At 45.7% G+C, this 23,613-nt stretch overlaps 1 protein-coding gene across 24 annotated transcripts in view; it reads left to right on the top strand.

The window, feature by feature from the left end:
- The window catches only part of msi2b (musashi RNA-binding protein 2b), a 621,405-nt gene that overhangs the window by 481,101 nt on the left and 116,691 nt on the right, over positions 1–23,613 (top strand). For 13 of the 24 annotated variants that reach the window (XM_073053231.1, XM_073053233.1, XM_073053234.1 and 10 more), the window contains exon 11: positions 4,298–4,351. The exons of 7 other annotated variants lie outside the window; for them this stretch is intronic. In XM_073053231.1, coding sequence (XP_072909332.1) covers positions 4,298–4,351 — 54 coding nt within the window. The remainder of the gene's footprint in view (positions 1–4,297; positions 4,352–23,613) is intronic. 4 more of the 24 variants (XM_073053229.1, XM_073053238.1, XM_073053228.1 and 1 more) reach the window with 3 other exon arrangements.

Raw genomic sequence — 23,613 nt, 5'->3', positions numbered from 1 at the left:
AGAAACACAATTAAGGTTTCAGGTCCAATGTCTTCATTAAAATCTTCCTATTCCAATGAAGGGTGTTCCAGCTGAAGTATTAACAGTTTCTGTTTCCACAGATGCTGTTTGACCTGCTGAGTTTTCCCCCCCCCCCCATTTCAGATTGCTTTTATTTCAGATTTCCATCATCTGCAGTTTTGTTTTGGTTTCCTAAATGAGTAACAACCACTGGGGCATGTTAATTGGCCTTATGGAACACCATCGAGTGTTCTGTCCCTTCACGAGAGAGGGGCGATTTAAAAGAGCTGGGGGGGGGGGGGAGGGGGCGGCAAAATTGGACCTCTTTTAATGAGAGGTTATGCCATAATCTTCAGGGACTATTTTTTTTAAAGAGTGGAGGTAAATCAACACTACATGAAAGAATTGTGAGAAGTGTGATGTGAGTTAAAGGATTAATTGTACATTTTAAAAAAGTCTCCCTTTTCTTGGCGGACTGAGGCTGTGTTCTATCACGATTAACATTTAAGGTGAAACTATATAAAACAAAATGGTTCCTTTTTAACCCTGTGGACTCCTGTAGCTTGGGGCCAGTAAATGACCAAACAGTATTTTTTCGTAACTAGTGCAATCGAGCAGTAAATAGGACTTAAAATCATTCACATTCTCAGCAAAATCCAGTTGTTTAATTTGGCTAACTTTTTTTTTTGGTCGGGACCTCCTGCTCTTGAGCAACTCACTTTATGAATCCAGCTCAACAGAGATTGCTGAATGGATTTGGTCATAGTCTAAAACCTTTAATGAGATCAGTCCACACAAGCCAGCGAAAGGAAAACTTCTTTTTTTCGCTTTTGAAGGTCATTTAATTAAAAGTCACGGAAGCTAAACAAGCTGAAATTATCATGTCAATCTATTCCTGTTAATTAAACATGCTTGATGTAATTAATTGTGTAGTTTGAAATAGTATTGACGACACTGGGCTTTTTTTAATGTGTATGTTTTACTTTGTAAAGGCACTGGTCTCTTTACTGCCTCACACTCTGTGGCAGTAGAACCCTAAACACTGATTGCTGTTATGTTTAAAACTTTTAATTTTCTGTTAAAGATTGAAATGGTCCCATTCTCATTTATCTGTAAACTTCGTTCATGTGTTCTGTTTTAAATTTTACTTTTTTTTAAAAAAACTGGGCGTATTTTTGCTGTACATAGATAGACAAATAAAGATAATATCCTTCAATAAATCTCATGTAGTGTGTGCTGTGTGCTGTGTGCGTGCTCCTCTTTTACTGCACTTTTGATTTGTTTTGACCATTTAACAGACAGCAGCCTCTCTCCTAACCCCAACTCCCCACCCCCCTTCTCCCCACCCATCTGTACTATCACCTAGTGCAGAGGTTACCAGCCTGGGGTCCACCAACTTCTCAGTTACTGGTAGGGGTCCAAGGCATAAAACAGGTTGGGAACCCTGATTTAGTGTCATTCTGGGTACAATTGGAATTGCTTTTAATTTAGAACATAGAACAGTACAGTACCGTACAGGCCCTTCGACCCACAATGTTTTACTGGCCTTTTACCTAGTCTGAGATCAATCTAACCCTTCCCTCCCTCATAGCCCTCCATTTTCCTATCATCCAGGTGCCTATCTAAAGGTTTCTTAAATACCCCTAATTTACCTGCCTCTACCAACAACCCAGGCAGATTTTTTTCTATCATTCATGTGCCAATTGAAGTATTTCTTCAATGCCCCTAATGTATCCGCAACCATCACCACTCTTGGCAGGGCATTCCATGCACCCACCAGTCTCTATGTGTAAAGAACTGACACCCCACCTAAATTTGATGATAATTTAAAAAAAATAATCTTCATGAGCTCTGAATGTTACAAATCAAATGAGTATGTTCATTGTTATAATATAGGAAATTAACAGTAGATACACAAGCCAAGGTCCCACCAATGTTGGCCACTTCCTTTTAAAATGGGATGCCGGCTATTATTCCCTTTCCTCAAAATAGTGCCATAGAATTGTACATCAACCTGGGCGAACATTAATGGGACGGCATCTCATGGGAGACAATTCCTCCTGCCGTGTCCCTATCATTTAGTCCCATTAAGCCTAGCCCAACGACGTTGTGCTCAAACCTTTGGAGTGTGACCACAATCCAACCGAGAGGCAGAATTAAGGCCCAGTCAGCCACTGGGAACCAGAGCTCACTTGAACCTTGCTTGGGAAGGTAGTGGAGGTGGGGAGGGTCTGAAATATCACCCTGTGTTCCCAGCCTAATTACTGCTGGTGTTATCTTCACCGCAGCCCAGCTCAGGGAAGAACTGTGGTCAGGTGAGCTTCTTTGGGTGGCTTTCACACTTGACTAACCCTGCACTAACTTCCAGTGTAAGTTCATGCAGGAGGAATGGTCACTCTAGGCCAGACTGTGTCCCAGCGTAAGTAAATCCCAGTGTCAAGCTCAAGATCAGCACAAGATTGATCCTGGTGCAACACATCCCGTGTAATGTTCCTAGTGGAACAAGAATCTTGTAGAGGTGTTCTGGTTAGTGAATCAGAATCTAAAGCAGGTTTAATGTCACTGGATTATGTCGTGAAACTTGTTTTGCAATAGCAGTACAGTGCAATTCATCAAGTACTATTAATTACAATAAGAAATATATATGTTTAAATTAAATTATAGACTCAATAAGAAATACAAAAATATTTAAAATATAAATTAAGTAAGTAGAGCAAAAAGAGAGCCAAAAAAAAGGTAGTGTCCATGGGTTCATTGTCCATTCAGAAATCTGATGGCAGAGGGGAAGAAGTTGTTCCTAAAAAGTTGAGTGTGTGCCTTCAACCTTTTGTACCTGGGTGCTCATGGTTCTCCCTAACTTGAGTTCAAATGTTCCATAGCTCACTCTAATATAAGGGGCTACATGAATTAGGTTGTAATGTTAAGCTTGATTATTGATCTGGCCACTTCAGGAAGGGGTCCAGTGAGGGGTCCAAGGAATCTGGCTGCCGCGAGATAACCTTTCGGTTTCTCAGTGGCATGGATTTTAAAACCAGCAAAGCAATGTCCTTCTTGGCTCATTGACAGTTCTGTGCCCCAGTCGCCCACTGCCCCCTACTCTCTTCCCCCCCACACCCCCACATCTTGACATTTCAGAGCACACGTGCTCACCCTGTGTCTCTGAATTCCCCTGCTCTCTCTTTAGAGAAATTATCTGCCTGTTAAATGGTTAAGTTTCAGCAAAGAACCAATCAGCTTTACTCTTCACGCTAAATTTGACCCAATTCACGCTTCATTTAAAGTTGAAATTTGAAATTTATTCACTAAACAAACACCCTCATCAAATCTTGCATGAATATTATTTGCATGAAACTGGCATTTGCTTCATTTGGGTTTGATCGATGCTTGTGCATGTGTGTGTCTGTGTGTCTGTTTTCTCCCCTCACGTACTCATTTCCACACAACAGTCACACACTTTACACATCTACAGGTGGGCCTTCCTGTACCTCATCCCCCAATTCCTCAGCTTTCCTGGCTTCTGCAGGCTAACTGCACCACTGCTTCCTCAACATCTTTGTATGAGATGCCCTGAGCAGAGGCAACACAGCTCCAAGTGTTTGCAGGGAGTTTGTCAGTATACAAGTCTCAAGTCTGATCCAAACATCCAGTAAGTTACTGATTGCACTCACACTCAGTGGCTACCTTGTTTGGTAGAGGGGGTACCTAATAAAGTGGCCACTGACTGTATTTTGTATGTTCATGGTCTTCTGCTGTTGTCGCCCATAAATTTCAAGGTTCAACATATTGTGCATTCAATATTTCCAGCATCTTCTGTTAGTGTCTCAGAGGCAACCACCGATCCACTGCTGTAGAACAGAGATGGACTCTATATTATATTATTAACTGGCACCCATGGGCCTGAGCAAGAGGTCAAATTACACCGTAGCAAGCTTCTAGAACACAGAACAGCACAGCACAGAAACTGGCGTTTCGGCCCACAATCTCTATTCCGACCACGATGACACATTAAACCTGCATCTACCATCTCCGCTGGCAGCTTGTTCCACACTTGTATGTCCCTTTGAGATTTTCCCCTTGAACATTTCACCTTTCACCCTAAAGGTAAAATCTCCACTTCTAATCTCACCTGACCTGAGTGGGAAAAAGCCTGCGGGCATACACCCGATCAATACCCCTCATAATTTTGTATATCTCTATAAGATCTCCCCTCATTCACCTGAACTGGGGGGAGTAAAGTCTTAACCTACTGAACCTTCCCTGGAATTCAGGGAATGATGTGAAATATGTTGTTTTACAGCAGAAGTCCAGAGCCAGTGTCAATCAGCCAGGATCCCGTGGAACGGTGGGGCAGGTTTGAAGGGCCTAATGGCGTACTCCTCCTTTTGTTCATTCCCGTAGATGCTACCTGAACTGCTGAATTCCCCCAGCCTTTTGTGTGTGTTGCTCGGGTTTCCAGTGGCTGCAGAAACTCTTGTGTTTACTCCCGCTCCTGTTTCCTGGTGTTCTTGTGTATTTGAATGGCGCAGCTACATGGGAATTCAGTAATGCGGAGAAGGGGTTGTTCTGCTTAGAGAAGATTAAGGAGAGATTTAGTAGAAGTATTCAAAGCTTTCTAAAGTAATATCCAGAGGCATGGACTATTGATCTGAAGACAGGAGTTCAAATCCCATCATGAAATCTAAGGATGTTAAATTAAATCAATCTGTAATAAAACCAAGCATCAAATGACAGTGAAGCTCTGGAAATGTCATAAAAAAAACCCACCTGGTTCACTATTGCCCTTCAGTGTTGACCATCTTTCAACACTTTGATCTGTAGGTGACTCCATTCCATTTCTCAACCATCCAAACTCTGCGTCACCTCAGTTCTGAACTGATTCCATGACCTATGGACTTTCAAGGATGCTACAGCTCGTGTTCCCAGTATTAATTGTTTGTCTGTTTGTTTAGTGTTGTGCAATTTTGTCATCCTTAGAGCGGAGAAACAATAAATTCCATCTGGGTACCCTCCAACATGATGGGATGAACATGGATTTCTCCTTCTGGTGAACGTTCACCCCCCGCTCCCTTTCATTCCCCACTCTGATTTATCACCTCCTCTCACTACCTATTACTCCACCCTGGGCCCCTCCCTCATTCACTTTCTCCTATGGTCCACTCTCCTATCGGATTCTATCTGCCCCATCCACCTGGCTTCACCTATCACCTTCCAGCTTGGCCTCTTTCCCCTCCTCCCCTGGCATGTTCCCCCTTCCTTCTCGGTCCTGAAGAAGGGTCTCAGCCCAAAATGTCGACTTTGTATTTATTTCATTCGTTGCCTGACCTGCTGAGTTTCTCCAGCCTTTTGTGCGCGTTGCCCTGGATTTCCAGCATCTGCAGAATCTCTTGTGTTCGTCAGTTTTGTGTGTAGTTTTTCACTGATTCTGTTGTGTCCCTTTGTCCTACTTTGAATGCCTGCAAGAAAGTGGATCTCGAGGTGGTATGTGCTAACAGATATGTACTTTGAAATAAACTTGTTTGAATTTTGGACCTTCAGCCGCCCACTGAAAGGGTTCAGCAAGGTATTCACTCAAGATCACTCATCAACATGTAATAAAAGCAGCTTCTGCAACCGACAGGCAAACCCTGTGATTAAGTAAATAGCGCATAAATTAGGTAAATAATTAATGCATTAAACCATTGGATTCTTTTGAAGAAGGATTTAGCCCAAGCTGCACTGCAGTAGGTGAAGGTTATGGGGAACTGAAGAGATCGCAGTGGCATAGCAGGTAGAGCCGCAGGCTCACAGCTCCAGAGTCCCTGGTTCAATCCCGACCTCGGGTGCTGTCTGCGTGAGCTCCTCCAGTTTCCTCCCACGTCCCAGAGACGTCCCATTTGGCCATGACAAATTGACACATACTCTGCGAGTGTGTGATAAAATTGGGGACATTTGATGGAAGAGCATGGAGAATCAATGGGATTAAAGTAGGACTAATGCAAGTGACTGGTGGCTAGCAGAGACTGTGGGCTGAAGGGCCTATTAAGTCTCAATGAATGAATAAGGAGAATTTCTCCTTAGTGATGGAGGATACCAATGTAAGTTAAATAGCAAAGGACCAGAGGTGAGGTGAGGAATTGCTTTACACGGTGAGCTATTCTGAGCTGGAGTCCACTAACTGAAAAGGCCCTGGGAGCATGTTGAGTAGTTTTTTTCATTTGATGAGCAGGACCATGAGGAAGGGGTAAGGATGTAGGAGTGGTTGGCCAGCTCTACCGAAGATCCAGCAGAGCCACGATGGGCTGAACGGCCTTGTTCCTTGCTGTGTTATCTATGCCTCTTGGTAGGTGGTGCCCATTCTGCTGAATAAACAGAAGGCCGCACAAAATTGGATTCGCACCCCCCCCCCGCAGAGTCGCAGGAGATTTCAGTGTTAGTATCCTCACCTTGTCCTACTAAAGCAGCAACGTTGCAGCAAGCAGTAAACTGGAACCGTGCACAGCTTTGCAACTAACAAGCAAAAGCTATGCAGTTGTGATCCTTCACCAGACAGCATTAGGAAACAGGCAATCGATGTTCCAGGCTGAGACCCTTCAACAAGCAGCATTCCACATTCTGAGTGAAGAAGTTCCCCTTCAGGCATATTTCATACTTCACCCTTGACCTATGACCTCTATTTCTAGTCTCATCCAGAAGTCAACAGAGGTGTGTTCAAAGAGCCCCTGTATCAAGGTGCTGAGATGCGTCTACAGATTATCGTAGCCAACTGTTGCATTTGGCTTTGTCACAGAATTCTGATGCAAGGGCCCTTTCTTTAATGTTTCTCAGTAGGTCACAAGGAAATTGTATCTCATCTTTTTTGGATCTTGCACGTTGCCAGTGCCAATATTAATCGGCTGTCTCCTTCATGGTTGGCTCATTCTGCAAGCCTGGGCGAGTCACCTTATCTCACGGTCTGACGATTTGCTTCAGGCTTGGAGCACCTATGCATAAAGAACTGGTTTCTCACTGTATCCTGCCTCGCTTGAAGACAAAAGTTTTCAATGGAATTTTTTGTCAGTGAATGCGTGGTCACTGTTTGATTTTCCCGAAGTCTGCATATTTCCTCAGACTCTCTGTTTCTCTCACCCTGGTCCCTTCCTCGTGCACCTTCAGCTCCCTTTACTCCGTTGTGTTACCTGTGCCCTCAGTTGCCTGAGAATGTTTCAATATAACATCATAGAACACTACAGCACAAAAGCAAGCCCTTCAGCCCATCTAGTCCATGCTGAAATATTAATCTGCCTAGTTCCATCTACCCAGATCTGGACCATATGCCTCCATGCGCCTCCCATCCATGTACTTATCAAGCTTCTCTTAATTGCTGCAATGGAACCCACATCTGTCACTTCCGCTGGCAGCTCAATCTACCCTCTGAGTGAAGAAGTTCCCACTCATATTCCTCTTTAATATTTTGCCTTTCACCCTTAACCTATGACCTGAGATTCTAGCCTCATCCAATCTCTGTGAAAAAAAATCTGCTGGCGTTTACCCTATTTATACCCGTCATAATTTTGTATCAATCGTTTGTGATGTGTCGTGTCATATAACGTTTACGATCACGGTCTTTCCTTGACCATGATTGCTCTTGGCAAATTTTTCTACAGAAGTGGTTTGCCATTGCCTTCTTCTGGGCAGTGTCTTTACAAGACGGGTGATCCCAGCCATCATCAATACTCTTCAGAGATTGTCTGCCTGGTGTCAGTGATCGCATAACCAGGACTTGTGATATGCACCGGCTGCTCATACGACCATCCACCTGCTCCCATGGGTCACATGACCCTGACTGGGGGGCAAAGCAGGTTCTACACCTTCCCCAAGGGTGACCTGCAGGTTAGCAGAGGGAAGGAGCACCTTACACCTCCTTTGGTAGAGACATATCTCCACCCCATCACCCCCAATATTTTGTTCCTCTATCAAATCTCCCCTCATTCTCCTAGGCTCCAGAAGATAAAGTTCTAACCTATTCAATCTTTACCTATAACTCAGATCCTTAAGTCCCAGCAACATTTTTGTAAATTTTCTCTCTACTTTTTCGATCTTACAGATATCTTTCCTTCAGCTAGGAGACCAGGATATGTGTGACCTTTTTTCTCAACAGAAAATTGGTGTCTGCAGTAAATTATTAGAACTCAGCAGTCAGATAAGAAGAGAGTTGGGTCCAAAGAGGCTCTGTAAGGAATCTAGGATCCTCTTCTTAAAGCAATTATCACTTCACATCCACCCCCTCCTCAGGAGCCAAAATGAACAAAAACTGGTACCTCCCCTGTCTCTAGGGTTGTCTTTTTAACTTAAGTAATGACTTTTTTTTAGTTTTTATTTACTGAGAAATTAAGAAAGCTTCATATTGGGTTTGGATAGAACAGCAGACTAGAATACAAATGTAGTTTTTGAAAGGTAGAACATCAAACATTTAACAGCACAGTTCACGCCCTTCAACCCGTGATGTTGCGATAACTTTTTAAGACCCATCTAACCTTTCCCTCCTACATAGCCCTCCACTTTTCTATCATCCATGGGCCAATCTAAGAGCTTCTTAAATGGGTAAATAATAGGTAGCTATATAAAAAGTTAAGTCACAAGAGAGTGCAGACTGAATTCCTGAGCTGGAAGCAAGATGCTGGAGGAATTAAGCAGGTCAAGCAACATCTGTAGGCATGGTGGTTGGGGAAGTCAATAATCGACATCTCGGATCAAGGCCTTTCCTCTGGGGAAACTTTTGCTGAGATCTGAGACTAGAAGGCACAGACCCAGTGGGCTGAGTGGCCTCCAGTGTCAGAGAATGGGCTATACTGGCTGCCGTGTGCAAACCCCTGGCTTTAATGCTTGTTGCTTGATAAAATGAGGAAGGATTGCTTCCCTCGCGCTGCCTATGGAGGTCCCTGCGATGAACTGAAGAAGGCAGGAGGCTGGGAGAGGGTCTGTTTCCAATCTGTTTGGCCTGACAGTTTGGGGTGATGGTGGAGCTGAGATAGATGAAAGGAAGTAACCAGGCTCTACAGAAGCTGGCCAAGTCATTAAAGAGATCCAGCTGCAGACCCTAATGAGGATGCGAAGGAGCTTGACAAATACATCGCACTAATGTCACAGGCTTTCTAAATGTCACATTAGCATTTTTGACACTTCTTCTCCATTTGCACTGATGTAGTAGGTTCCTTCAGTAAGTTAGGGAGGAATTGGGTTGATGAGATTGCATGAGGCGGAGGAAGTTATTGCTTTCTCTCTAGACTAGTTTATTACTGTCACACATACTGAGGCACAATGATAATCCTTGCTTTGCATGTTATCCATAGGGCAGCATGGTAGCATAGTGGTTAGCTCATCGCTTTACAGCAGCTAGCTGATCGAGCATGGTTTGATTCCCACCACTGCCTGTAAAGAGTTTATATCTTCTCCCCGTGACTGCGTGGGTTTCCTCCAGGTGCTCTGATTTCCTCCCACAGTCCAAAGACGTACGGGTTAGGGTTAGTGAGTTGTGGGCATGCTATGTTGGCACTAGAAGTATGGTGACACGTGTGTTCTTCCCAGCACAATCCTCGCTGATTTGATTTGATGCAAATGAGGCATTTCAATGATATCCCACCCTCAATATTCTAAACTCCAGCGAGTATAGGCCCAGAGCCTTCAAACACCCCTCATAGATAGGATAGGTTTCAATGAGATCCCACCCTCAATATTCTAAACTCCAGCGAGTACAGGCCCAGAGCCTTCAAACACCCCTCATAGATAGGATAGGTTTCAATAAGATCCCACCCTCAATATTCTAAACTCCAGTGAGTACAGGCCCAGAGCCTTCAAACACTCCTCATAGATAGGATAGATGGTAGGAATCCTAGAGGTTTGCTTTGATGTACATGTGACAAATAAAGCTAAACTTAAAATCATTCAGATAATTTCATTACAATAGTGCATTGAAGTAGTTCAAAGGAAAATAACAACAGAATGAAGTTTAGCAGAGAACGTGCAGGCAGACAATAAGGTGCTAGGCCATGACAAGATAGATTTTGAGGTAAAGAGTTGGTCGTATTGTACTAGGGAACTATTCAACAGCCTTATAACAGTGAGATTGAAGCTGTCCATGCACCTTTCTTGTAGGTTGTTTCAGGCTTTTGTACTTTCTGCCTGATGGGTGGGTGAGAACGAGAGAATGCTTGCGTTGGGTTGGGTCTTTAATTATGTTGGCTGTCTTACTGAGGCAGTGAGACGTGCAGACAGAGTGCATGTGGTGTTTTCTGGGTATGATGGCCTCTGCTACTGTTTGTCTTTACAGACTGTAAGTCATAGAGTTGTACAGCTCCGTAAACAGGCCCTTCAGCCCATCATTTCATACTGTTGTACTTATCTGTTCTAGTCCATTTACTAGCATTCTGTGTCAACTGTTTATCTACATGCTTTCTAAACGTTGTGAGACTCTCTGCTCCACTATCACCTCAGGCAGTGAGCTCCTTATCATATCACTCTCTTGAATGAAAAAATACACCTCTGATCTCATCTAAACCTCCAACTTATCACCTTATACTTTTGTCCTCTTGTTTTTGACACCTCCACAAGGGTTAAAGATTCCTACAGTCTACCCTATCGATGATGCTTCTGGGCCTGTACTCGCCAGAGTTTATAAAAGGGGGGATGGGATCTCATTGAAACCTACCCTCTCTATTTGGGGTGTTTGATTGCTCCTTCTGCCACAAAAGGTGGGAATTCTTGATGGTCACCCATTTCAATCTGACTACGCATTCTCATTCCAATATGCCAGTCCATGGCCTCCTGTACTGTCAAGATGGAGCAACTCCCAGGTTGGAGGAGCAACACTTTATATTCCATTCAGGTAGTCTCCAAACCAATGGCATGAACATTGATTCCTCTAACTTCCCATAATTCCTCCTTGCTCCCCCTTCTTTTGTTACCATTCTGGCTCCTCACTTTTCACCTTCTCCTCACCTGCCTATCACCTCCCTCTAGTACACCTCCTTCCATTTCTCCTATGGTCCACTCTCTCTCCTATCAGATACCTCCATCTTCAACATTTATCCTCTTCCACCTATCACCTCCCAGCTTCTCACTTCATCTCCATCTGCCCCACCCACCCAACTTTCCTCCCACCAGGTCTCACCTATCACCTCCCAGTTCGTACTCCTCCTTCCTCCACCATCTTCTAAGTCCGGCTTCTTCCACCCCCCCCCCCCCCCCCCGCACTTCCTTTCCAGTCCTGCGGAAGGGTTTTGGCCCGGAATGTCAACTTTCAATTCCTCTCCATAGATGGTGCCTGACCATCTTGTGTGCGTTGCTCTAGATTTCCATCACCTGCAGAATCTTTGTGTTTGTCAGTTGGCCTTCACTCACACTGTCACCTGGCAGCCTCCAGCTACCACCTCCCGGCCTCTTGTTAATATTTCCACCTTTCCCTCCCCGGTCCAGTGGTCAGGGTTGAACGAAGGGCACTGGATCTGTGAGAAAATGGTCTTCCAAACACGCCATTGTTTATTATTTATTCGTGGGATGTGGGTCTTGCTAACATTTATAACCGTTAACCTAAAGATAAGAAGTGGCGAACTCGGCCTTGAGCCACAGCAACCCCTGAGTGATGCTTCTGCTGAATTTTACCATCCGTGGTTAAACCACCCATGATGTAGTTTGCAAACTTCTGGTCACCTCATTGTAGGAAGGATGTGAAAGCTTTAGGGAGTGTGCAGAGGAAATTTACCAGGAAGCTACCTGGACCACGGAGCATAGGAGGGGTGATTGATAAGTTCGTGGCCTAAGGTAGAAGGAGCACATTTATTTTTCAACATAGTCCCGTCCTACATTTACACACTTAGTCCAGTGGTCATGGAGCATACGGATCCCTTCTTTGTAGAAGTGGTCCATGGCAGGGGTGATTGATAAGTTCGTGGAGTTGAGTTATTAACTTCAAACTTTCTGCATTATCAGTCAAGGAGTTGAACTGCACGTGCGTGTAACGAGAGCATCTTGGACCTCCAGGTGGTCCACAGCAGGGGTGATTGATAAGTTTGTGGCCTAAGGTAGAAGGAGATGAGTTATACAGCTGTCATTACATGCACGTGCAGTTCAACTCTTTGAGTCAAAATGCAGAAAGTTTGAAGTTAATAACTCATCTCCTTCTAACTTAGGCCACAAACTTATCAATCACCCCTCGTAAATGATAAGGGTAGGTTGAGTGAGCTCAGGCTTTTCTCTTTGGAATGAAGGAGGATGACAGGTGACTCGATAGAAGTGTATAAGATGATAAGAGGCATAGATCAGGTGGAAAGTTATGGCTAATACCAGAGGACATAATTTTAAGATGATTGGAGGAACGTATGGGGGGGATATGAGAGGTGGGTCTTTTACATGGAGAGAGGTGGGTGTGTGGAACACCCTTTCAGGAGTAGTGGTAGAGGAAGATACATTAGGGGCACTTAAGAGATTCTTGGATAGGCACTTGGATGATAGAAAGACAGAGGGCAATGTAGGAGGGAAGGTTAGATTGATCTTGGAGTAGGTTAAAAAGTCAGCACAGCTTTGTGGGCTGAATGGCCTGGACTGTGCTGTAATGTCCTATGCTCTTTGTTACAACTTGCTTCTGCTTGGTATCATGACCATCGCACCCATAGTATTATTCTGCTGATGAGATGCACCTATATGTCCCCTGAAGACCAAAAAGGCTTATTGCTGTAAATACGACTATCTCAAGGTCAGCTAGAGGCTAATTGCTTTTAGTTGGATTGAGGCATTTTTCAGGAAATGATTGGAGTTTGATCATTCTGTTTTGGACGTACTGTCAAAAAGTGTGGAACAGTAATTTTCACATAGAGTGCCTGAAATCTGAGCGACACAGCTCAGTTTTTTCCACAGTCCCGCTCCAGGCGTAGGGCTGGTAAGGCCGGGTTTATCATAGCTTGGAAGCAAGAGCACTGAGCTGAGCCTTTCTGAGACCGAATGGTCCATGACCCCATTGCAGGCCAGCAAGCAGAGGAAGAGGGTCAGTGGTAGAAGTTGATGAACCACTGATGTAGGAAGGGATTTACATGTAGTCCACTGAGTTCAACACAATTCAATTTAGGAAGCAGAGTTCCTGACTGCATAAGTACCAGGACCTCTGTGTTGAGAGAGCAACATTCCCAGAAAGCTACTGGCAATGCGATTTTCATAATGCAAAATCATAGCATCTGCACATGTGCCAAGTGATGCGAGTTGAGAAAAAATTGGCAAGTAAATTCACTGTGAGTATATTTTTATTTTGTGTATCAGATTATTTTGGTAGTGATCTGTGAAGTCTGTAAGGCCTAACTTCCATTACTCAGACTCCTGTTACATAAGGGTCACCTACAGTAGAGACAGAGAAGAAACATAGAAAACCTACTGCACAATACAGGCCCTTCGGCCCACAAAGCTGTTCCGAACAGTAGCAAATATCTGACCCCACACAAAATGCTGGAAGAACTCAAAGTTCAAAGTAAATCTATTATCAAAGTACATATATGTTACCCTGAAATTCATTTTCTTGCAGGCACTTACAAGAGAATAAAGAAATACAATAGAACTTTTGAAAAACTATACATAAGCAAAGTCAGATAAACAAATAATGTGCAAAAAATATATACAAATTGGATAAATAAAAGATATTTTTGGAGCATGATTTGTAGAGACCTTGAAATTGCATCTGTAGTCCCGGAAGAAGGACCTTGGCCTGAAACGTCAGCTGTTTATTCCCCTCCATAGATGCAACCTGACTTGCTGAGTTCCTCCAGCATTTTACGTGTGTTGCTCAGGATTTCCACCATCTGCAGAATCTAAACACGAGATGTGGTCGCCACAGCAGCATAGCAGTTAGTGCGACGCTGTTACAGAGAGGGGCGTCAGAGTTCAATTCTAGCGTCCTCTGTGAGAAAGTTTGTACATCCTACCTGTGAAATGTGTGAGTTCCCTCCCACAGTCTAAAGACGTACTGGTTAGTAGGTTAATTGGTCATTGAAAGTTGTCCTGTGATTAGGCTGGGGTTCAATCGGTGGGGAGCTGGGTGGCACGGCTCGTTGGGCTGCTATTCTGTGTTTTATCTCCAAACTTTTAAAAATCTGTTAATCCGTAGAATCTCTTGTTTTTAAAATAACAGACCTAGCCTGATTTTGACAGACAACAAAGACCATTGTGACTCTGGTATATTTTTATGGAGAGGTATGGTGCACAGATTGAGTAGAGGAAGTAGGAAGGTTGCGTATTTTTTTAATGGCAAGAGGTTGAGAGGCGTTGGTGGTCAGAGGAACATGAGTGTCCTTAAACATGACTCAATATAAGTTAGTGTGTAGATTCAGCAAGCAACGAAGAAGGCCAGCATTACCACCAGAGCATTTGAAGAGTGGAGACTTTGTACTCCAACTATGTTGGACTCTGGCGAGACTTCATATGGAATATTGTGTTTGGGCCTGATAACCCCAGCTAAGGAACAATGTACTTTTGCAATAGAGGACGCGCAGTGATTCTCACTTTGTGCTTCGGATGACAGGTTCGTCTGTGAGGAGAGATTAATTTCACTAGGTCTGTACTTGACTTTAGGAGAATGAGAGGTGATCTCGTAGAGCCATGCAAAATTCTTCAGGAGCCTGACTGATGGAGGTGACTTGTTACAGAGGTTTCAAAGGTACATTTAATGTCAGAGAAATGTTTACAATATACATCCTGAAATGCTTTTTCTTCACAAACATCCGCAAAAACGGAGGAGTGCCCCAAAGAATGAACGACAGTTAAACGTTAGAACCCCAAAGTGCCCCCCCAGCTCACCCCCCCCACATGAAAGCAACAGCAAAGCAACGATCCTCCCCCCCCCACCAACAAAATAAAAGCATTGGCACCCCCCCACCGAGCACTGAAACGTGTAGCAAAGCTTCAGCAAAGACACAGACTTGCAGTACCCCAAAGGCTGCTCGTTCACCTGGTATTCAACATACCACAAGGCTCTTTCTCCCTAATAAGGGAGAAAGAGATGTCTCCGTTTCACAGGTGTACAAGCTGATCGAGTGGACAGCCCGAGACTTTTTCCCAGGGTGGGAATGGCTAATACGAGGGAGCGTGATTTTTAGGTGACTGGAGGAAAATATAGAGGGGTTGTCAGAGGTAAGTTTTTTTACACAGAGAGTAGTCGGTGAATGGAGCGCACTGCCGGAGGTGGTGGTAAAGCCAGTTACGCGGGGGGGGGGTGCATTTTAAGAGAGTCTTAGAATGGCACACGGGTATCAGAAAAATGCAGAGCTATGTGGGAGGGAAGGCTTCAAGTAGGTTAAAAGGTTGGCACAACCTTTGGGCCAAAAGGCCTATATTGGGCTGCAATGGTCTGTGTTCTCAGTGTGGGGTGTTGATTCCTTAGCAGGAGTGTCTAGAGCTGGGGATCACAGTCTCAAAGTAAGGAGTTAGCCATTCAGGGCAGAGAGAGAAAAAGAAATTTCTTTGGAATTCACTATCCGAGAGGACAATGGATGTATTGTCACTGAGGACGTTTAAGACAGAAGGTAGCACTGAGTTAAAACATTGGCCATGATTTTATTGAATGGCGGGTATGAGGAGCTGACTAGAGGACTGTCTCTCCTGTTCTTATGAGGAGGAAATGCGACAGGAAATAACAATGATACAGGAAACACAATCTTTCAGAACTGATGGGATAAAGTGCCACATTTGGACAGTGGCTCAGGCAGGACGCACCTTCTCCTTCCCCTCGTTTATGGGCAATAAATAGAGCCAGCATCATCATTATGTATGACATGGCCTTTCTACAGAAGCAGTTTGCACTGCCTTCTTCTGTCACCCGTCCTTTCCATTATCAACACTCTTCAGAGATTGTCTGCCTGGCGTCAGTGGTCACATAACCAGGACTTGTGATATGCACCAGCTGCTCATACGACCATCCTCCTCCTGTTCCCGTGGCTTCACGTGACTCTGATCGGGGGGGGTGGGGGGGAGGTGGGAGATACCCAAGGGTGACCTGCAGGCTAGCGGAGGGGGGGGGGGGAGCACCTTGCACCTCCTTTGGTGGAGACGTATCTGAACCCCACCATTCAATCAGTAGAGTAGAACACACAAAATGCTGGAGGAACTCAGCAGGTCAGGCAGCATCTATGAAAAGGAATAAGCAGTCATCAGGACTGTAAAGGAAGGAGGAAGAAGGTGGGGTTGGGGAGGGAGAACAAGCTGGCAGGTGACATGTGAAAGCAGGTGTTTGGAGGGGGGGGGGAGTATGAAGTAAGAAGCTGGGAGGTGATAGGTTCAAAAGGCAAAGGGCTGAAGAAGAAGGAATCTGATAGGAAGGGGAATTGGACCATGGGAGGAAGAGAGGGAGAAGGGCCATGGAGAGGTGATAGGCAGGTGAGGAGAAGTAAAGAGGGAAGTGGGAGCCAGAGTGGGGAATAGAAGAAGAAGGAAGGGGAAGGGAGATATTGCCAGAAGTCAGAGAAATCTATGTTCACGGACAATATATGTCGGTGGTGTCAGCAGCCCACATCCTAAGACATAGTGATGCAATTGGGTGACTATGTCTATGTTCACATATGTGCCATAGATAGGAAAGCTCACCAAAACCTCCTCTTCCTCAGGAGGCTAGAGAAATTTGACGTCCCCTTTGACCTGGACTAATTTCTATTGATGCACCATAGAAAACATCCTATCTGGAAGTATCTCAGCTAGTGATGCACCCTCTTCGCTCTCTGTGTGAAGTACTTAACTTGGACATCTCCACACTGACCTCCAAACACCTTAAAATATACCACCTTGTATTTGCCATTTCTGCCCTGGGAAGATATCTCTGGCTATCCACTCGATCTATACCTTTTATCATCATGTAGGCATCCGTTAGTCTCGAGAGACCATGGATTTGCGCCTTGGAAAGTTTCCAGGGCGCAGGCCTGGGTAGGGTTGTATTGGAAACCGGCAGTTGCCCAAGCTGCAAGTCTCCCCTCTCCACGCCACCGATGTTGTCCAAGGGAAGGGCAAGGGCCGATACAGCTTGGCACCAGTGTCGTCGCAGAGCCATGTGTGGTTAAGTGCCTTGCTCAAGGACACAACACGTTGCCTTAGCTGAGGCTCAAACTAGCAATCTTTAGATCACTAGATCAATGCCTTAACCACTTGGCCATGCACCAACACATCATCTTGTATAGCTCTATCAAGTCACCTCTCATCCTCCCTTTTTCCAAAGAGAGAAACCCTAGCTAGCTCAACTTATCATCATAGGACATGCTCTAAAATCCAGGCAGCATCCAGTGGTAAATCTCATCTGCACCAATTCATATATATGTGCATATGTGTCTGGTTATATTCATGTACACATACACTCAGTAGCCATTTGTTAGGTACCCCTGCTCGTTAATGCAAATGCCTAATCAACCAATCATGTGACAGCAATTCAATTCATGGTCAAGAGGTTCTGTTGGTGTTCAGACCAAACATCAGAACGGGGAGGAGACGTGATCCAAGTGACTTGGACTGTGAAATGATTGTTGGTGTCATTTGGGGTGGTTTGAGTATCTCAGAAATTGCTGATTTTCACGCTCAACAGTCTCTAGAGTGTGCAGAGAATAGTGTGAAAAGCATCCTTTGAGTGCGATTCTGTGGGCAGAAATGCTTTATTAACGAGAAGGGAGAGAGGAGAATGGCCAGACTGGTTCAAGGTGACAGGAAGGCGACAGTAACTCAAATCAAACAGCCACTTTTTACAACAGGTATCTCCTGTACCTAATAAAGTGGGCACTGATTGTATATCCAAATAAAATGTATAAAAAATACGCATAACATCTAACCACATATATCTGATGTATAAATCGATGGAAGTGTTTGTCAGAGCTAGATAAAGGGCCACTTAAGTTACCTTAAATTTCTCATTATAATGTAAATTACGAACAGTTTGAGTGACATAATCTTAGCTCGACGTCCAGATGCCCCAGTCCTTTCCAGTAGGTCAATCTGTGTTTCGGTGCACTGAATTGTTCAGGGGCAGATCTCAGCGGGAAGGGGGTGAGAGGGGGAGGAGGTTCAGTCCCACGGAACAGCACAGCCGAGCGTCTACCCTCTGAAGCACAGGCTCCCTCACTGAGTCCGCTTCAGTTTTTTCTCTCCAATATTGACCTTCAAGCTGGAAGGTTTTTCAAGGCCATTTTGTTCCGTTGCTGGGGCAACTGCATCAACACCGCACAATGGGCAAACGGCTGAATTCAGATAAACAAGAGTCTTCCCATTGCCGTCCTGGCAGATAAGGATCTCTCACAGATTGGATTGTGAGGCACAACTAAATGAGGAATGATTAGTTTCGAAGCACATCAGTCCCGGTGTGTCTGCAAGATTGTGACATATAATCAGTGTGCTTTTTTTTTCCCCTCTTTCCAATGATATCATTCTCATTTTGAAATAATCTATAAAAAGCCGTGTGTCTGAGGGAGACTTCATTAACTTCTTATGTCCTGGCGCAGGTTAGAATGAGCCAAATAGATAACACAGTGAGACAATACGCCAGGCTCAAAATCCCTTTGATTTCGGAGAGGGACTTGCCCGCCTCACTAGCTGTTCATATTGTGGCTCCCCCCCCCCCCCCCCCTTGGCCAACCCACCTTTGTCTGAGTTATCTTGACCCCAGAGATGAAGTATTTTGATTACTGTTTGTGACTGGTGTTAGTGGAGCTACAGAGCTGAAATTCCACATTCCCTCCTACTTTGATTGCAGTCAGGAGTACGGAAGGAGTCCCTATCCTGGGTGGTAGCCATATCATAGAGACAATGAGCTCAGAAACAGGCCCTTCAGCCCATCTAGTTTGTACTGAACTGTTGTTCTGCCTGGTCCCATCCGTCCATACCTGGACCATAGCCTCCATACCCCTCCCATCCAAACTTCTCTTAAGTATTGCAGTTGAACCCACATCCACCACTTCCACTGGTAGCTTACACCATTAAATATTTCACCTTTCACACTTAACCTATGACCTTTAGTTCTCGTCTCACCCCCCCCCCCCCACCCCCCCAGTGGACAAAGCCTGCTTGCATCTATACCATTCAGAATTTTGTATCAAGTCACCCCTCTTTCTCCTACGATGAAGCTCAATGGAAGCAAGTGTGAGGCGACAGAGCGCTAAGGAATACCCAGAGAGAATGAAAGGAACGACAGGCAAGCCAAGGTTCTTACTTCTCTGCTGAATCTGGGGATGTTTGAACTGGGTCCTGGGCAGCTCAGAATCAATGAAAACCAGCCAACACATTCTTCTGGGCGGTGACTTTACAAGATGAGTGACCCCAGTCATTGTCAATCTTGAGAGATTGTCTGCCTGGCATCAGTGGTCACATAACCAGGACTTGTGATATGCACCCGCTGCTCATACGACTGTTGGCCACCTGCTCCCCATGGCTTATCAGGGAGGGCTGAACAGGTGCTATACCTTGCCCAAGGGTGACCTGCAGGCTAGCGGAGGGAAGGCATGCCTTACACCTCCTTTGGTGGAAACAAATTTCTACCCCGCCACCCGTCATTAAAAGACATTTGAGCAGGTTCGTAGATAGGAAAGGTTTAGAGGAATGTGAGCCACTGCAGGCAAATGGGACTAGGTTTGGCGGACATCTTGGTCAGCATGGATGAATTGGGATGAAGGACCTGTTTTTGCGGTGTGTGATTCTACGACTATTTATGGGGGTGACGTAACAGTGCAACGGTCCGAGTAATGCATTTAAGGCGACAGCAACCCAGGTTCAGTTCCTGCCACTGTCTGTGAGGAGTTTTCTGTGTCTTCCCCATAACCATGTGGGTTTCTTCTGGGAGCTCCGGTTAGCAGGTTAATTAGTCACATAGGTGTAATGGGATGGTGCATCCTCATTGGTCCAGAAGGGCCTGTAACCGTGTTGCATCTCTAAATAGAATCAATAAAAATGTTCCACTGGCCTCGAGCAACAGGCTCTGATCTCAGGCACTCAGCCTTCCCACCCCCAGTTGGATCATGCAAGAGCCGCAAAGAGAGAGGCTCTTCGGCCCGTCAGATTTGGCCTAGGTGAGAAAAAAAGTCAGCGGACGGACTCCGTGAATGGATAATTAAGGTTGTTGGCCATCCTTCCTTCCCACCCAATATCTCTCCTACTAACCCGATACGACAGAGGGGAGCTGGGGAGGAGCAAGACTATTGCAAATCAGATTCTCTTCGATGCCCTTCTTCGGGGTCCCTGCACCGAGAGGTGCTGAGGAGATTGATGTGAAGTAGCAGGAGTCCTCAGGCTGGTCTGCCCTCCTCCCGATGTGAATGTGGGATGCTTGGTTGAAATTCGACGGGCAGGCTGAATTAATGCAGTGCGACGGCGCTGTGTGTAAGGTGTGGGCACCAGGGAGAGATGGGAGAGGAAGGCCGGGGCCAGAGAAGGTCACCTCCCTCTGTGTCACGCCGCATTATTAAGACACTTAACCACAGGCCTGTCATACAAAAAACCATAAAAGGCAGAGCGTCAGAGCTCGGTGACCCTTGATGAGAGCAAACAGGATTGACGCAATTAGGAAGGGAGTGAGACCAAGGGGAACCTGAGGGAATTATCAACTGTCTGAATTTGTGTGGAGGCTTTTTATTTCGGTACAGTTGCAGTGTCAGATCCCATTTCAGTTTCCTGGGACTTTTGACAGCCCGATATTAAAGTATGTGGTGAGATTATAAAGGTACATTCTCACGTTTTTTTTTGTTGTTGACTGCTGATGTGTAAGTCCCTCACCAGCTTTTGTTCCAGCCCTGATTGAGATTTTCCTTCTCTCCAACTGGACCAGTTCGCTGTTGTAGCTGTTTCCATGACCCTGTCCGATTTTGGCCCCGAGCTCCACACTGACCATTTGGGAACTTCATTCCTCCCCTCCCCTCCCCGCCACCACCACCATCACCACCATTCCGATCATCACACCACACCCTAACCTCACCTGCCCCTACCCCCTGCATCGGCACCCCCACCCTCCCGGTGCAGTGTCCTCTCATGGAGCAACCACACTGACCCGAACGAGGCTCCTAGCAACAGCCAGTCCCCCGCGACAGAGACAAAAATAGCCAAGAACGAACTCCCCCGAGCTGGAACTGCAAGGTAGCACAGAAGACTGATTTCTGTCTGGAGGACCATCACTTTAGCTGTGATCATTTAAGATCGATTTCCACAGTCTTGCTCTCGGCACAGTCATTTCTTATGTAATTACTGTGTGAATGAGCTAACAGTGGCCACAGATCAAGCTGCTTAATATCTAATATAGACTAATATTAACAAAACCTAATAATCACCAGCTAATGTGGTGGCTTTAATGACTATTACTCAGCAGCTAATCTGTGCTACATGGTCTTCCAAGCCGATTTAACAGTGGCAGGGAGCGGGCCTTCTGTACGCTGTCAGGGAGACCGCACTGAGGTGTGGCGAAGAGTGCTTGCCACATCTTCAGGGATGGCACAGAGAGCAGCTGGTGCTCTGACGCCATGACTGTCCAGCAAGATCCCACAGAGAGGGCAGAGCGACCTGCTCTGGCCGGGGGGGGTGGGGGGGGGGTCGCAGATCGGGGCGGCAGCCGACTCTTCTTTGGGTGTCGGCCGACAAGCTCTGCGGTGATCCCGTCACCTCAGCCCCACCCCCACCGCAGCCGACACCAGCCAGTACCCCCCCGCCACAGCTGTCCCCACCTCTCTGTCCAAACCTTTACCTGATACCCAAATGAAACACTGAATGTCGACTTGAGCCACCTGGTCCCCAGCCTCTCTGCTTCTGTGGAAAAGCTCTGCATATTTACCAAATCCATAAGACGTAGGAGCAGAACTAGGCCATTGGGCCCATCACGTCTTTCTTTCTTGCATGGCTGATTTATAGAACGTAGAATAGTACAGCACAGTACAGGCCCTTCGACCCACAATGTTATGCTGACCCTTAAACCCTGCATCCCATATATCCCCCCACCTTAAATTCCTCCATATACCTGTCTAGTAGTCTCTTAAATTTCACTAGTGTATCTGCCTCCACCACTGACTCAGGCAGTGCATTCCACGCACCAACCACTCTGAGTAAAAAACCTTCCTCTAATATCCCCTTTGAACTTCCCACGCCTTACCTTAAAGCCATGTCCTCTTGTACTGAGCAGTGGTGCCCTGGGGAAGAGGCGCTGGCTGTCCACTCTGTCTATTCCTCTTAATATCTTGTACACCTCTATCATGTCTCCTCTCATCCTTCTTCTCTCCAAAGAGTAAAGCCCTAGCTCCCTTAATCTCTGATCATAATCCATACTCTCTAAACCAGGCAGCATCCTGGTAAATCTCCTCTGTACCCTTTCCAATGCTTCCACATCCTCCCTGTAGTGAGGCAACCAGAACTGGACACAATACTCCAAGTGTGGCCTAACCAGAGTTTTATAGAGCTATTATCCTTCTAGACCCCATTCTCCTGAATGAAAATGAATCTAGGATAACATATGGTGACATATATCGACTTTGATGATAGATTTAATTTGAACTTAAGAACTTTATGTAGTATACAATAGCAGTTCGGCAGAGGTCCCTGGTTTAGTGACACGGGGACCTGGTCTTACTACCTTCTGGGCAGTAGATGATGAGACCTGAGATAAAGCTCAAGTCTCAACATCAGTTGGACATTCAGCTCAGGGCTCTGGTATGTGCAGGCATGCAATAAACCAACATGGAATATGTTGAGCCTTCACTGACACCTCCTCAAAACCAACTTGGCCCAACCCCAGAGCCCCTAATGTAATACGGCACAAAATCTGACCCGACTCATCCCTGCCAACCAAGATCCCTACTAGGTCTTGTCCAATTTGCCTGCACTTGGCCCATAGTCCTCAAAATCTTTAATATCCACGTGCCTGTCTAAATGTCTTTCAACCACTGTTTATGTACCTTCCCTTACCACCTCTTCTGGCAACACGTTCCGTACGCCCACCACCCTCAGTGTGGAAAAACTCGCAGCGGTCAGTGTAACGGTTTGCAGCGCCAGCGAATGGGGTTCAGTCCCTGCCGCTGTCCGTAAGGAGTTTGTACGTTCTCCCCGTGACCACGTGGGTTTCCTCTGGGTGCACCGCTTTCCTCCCACAGTCCAAAGACGTACCGTTTAGGGTTAGTAAGTTCTGGGCATGCTATGTCAGAAGCACGATGACACTCGTGGGCTGCCCCCAGCACATCCTCCGACTCTATAGGTTGTTGACACAAACAATACATTTCACTCTATGTGTCAATGTACGTCTGAAAAAGAAAGCCTATCTTTAAAGCTTAAACTTTCCCCTTAGGTTCCTTTGAAATCCATTTCCTCTCCCTTAGGTTTTGGATGCCCTCTACCATGGGAAAAACCTATCACTACCTTGTCTATGCCACTCACGATATTTTACACCACTTGAAAGCCACAGCTCAGCCTCCTGCCCTCCAGGGAGAACAGTCCAGCCTGTCCAGTTTCCACTTCTAACTCAAAATGCCCAGGTGAAGCATGCAGATGATACGTTTGTATATCTGTGCACTTGAGAAACCGAGTCCTACATCGTTATTGAAGTGTACAAAAGAATGCCCCTTACAAGAAGCATTCAGAAGGGAAAGGTCTTCGACCAATCTCCCCACCTTAAAATACAGCTCCCCCTTC

The sequence above is a fragment of the Hemitrygon akajei genome, chromosome 8, assembly GCF_048418815.1.
Source record: "Hemitrygon akajei chromosome 8, sHemAka1.3, whole genome shotgun sequence".
Lineage (NCBI taxonomy): Eukaryota > Metazoa > Chordata > Chondrichthyes > Myliobatiformes > Dasyatidae > Hemitrygon > Hemitrygon akajei.
Note: the sequence above shows the minus strand (reverse complement) of the source record. Positions and strands in the feature narration are given on the sequence as shown.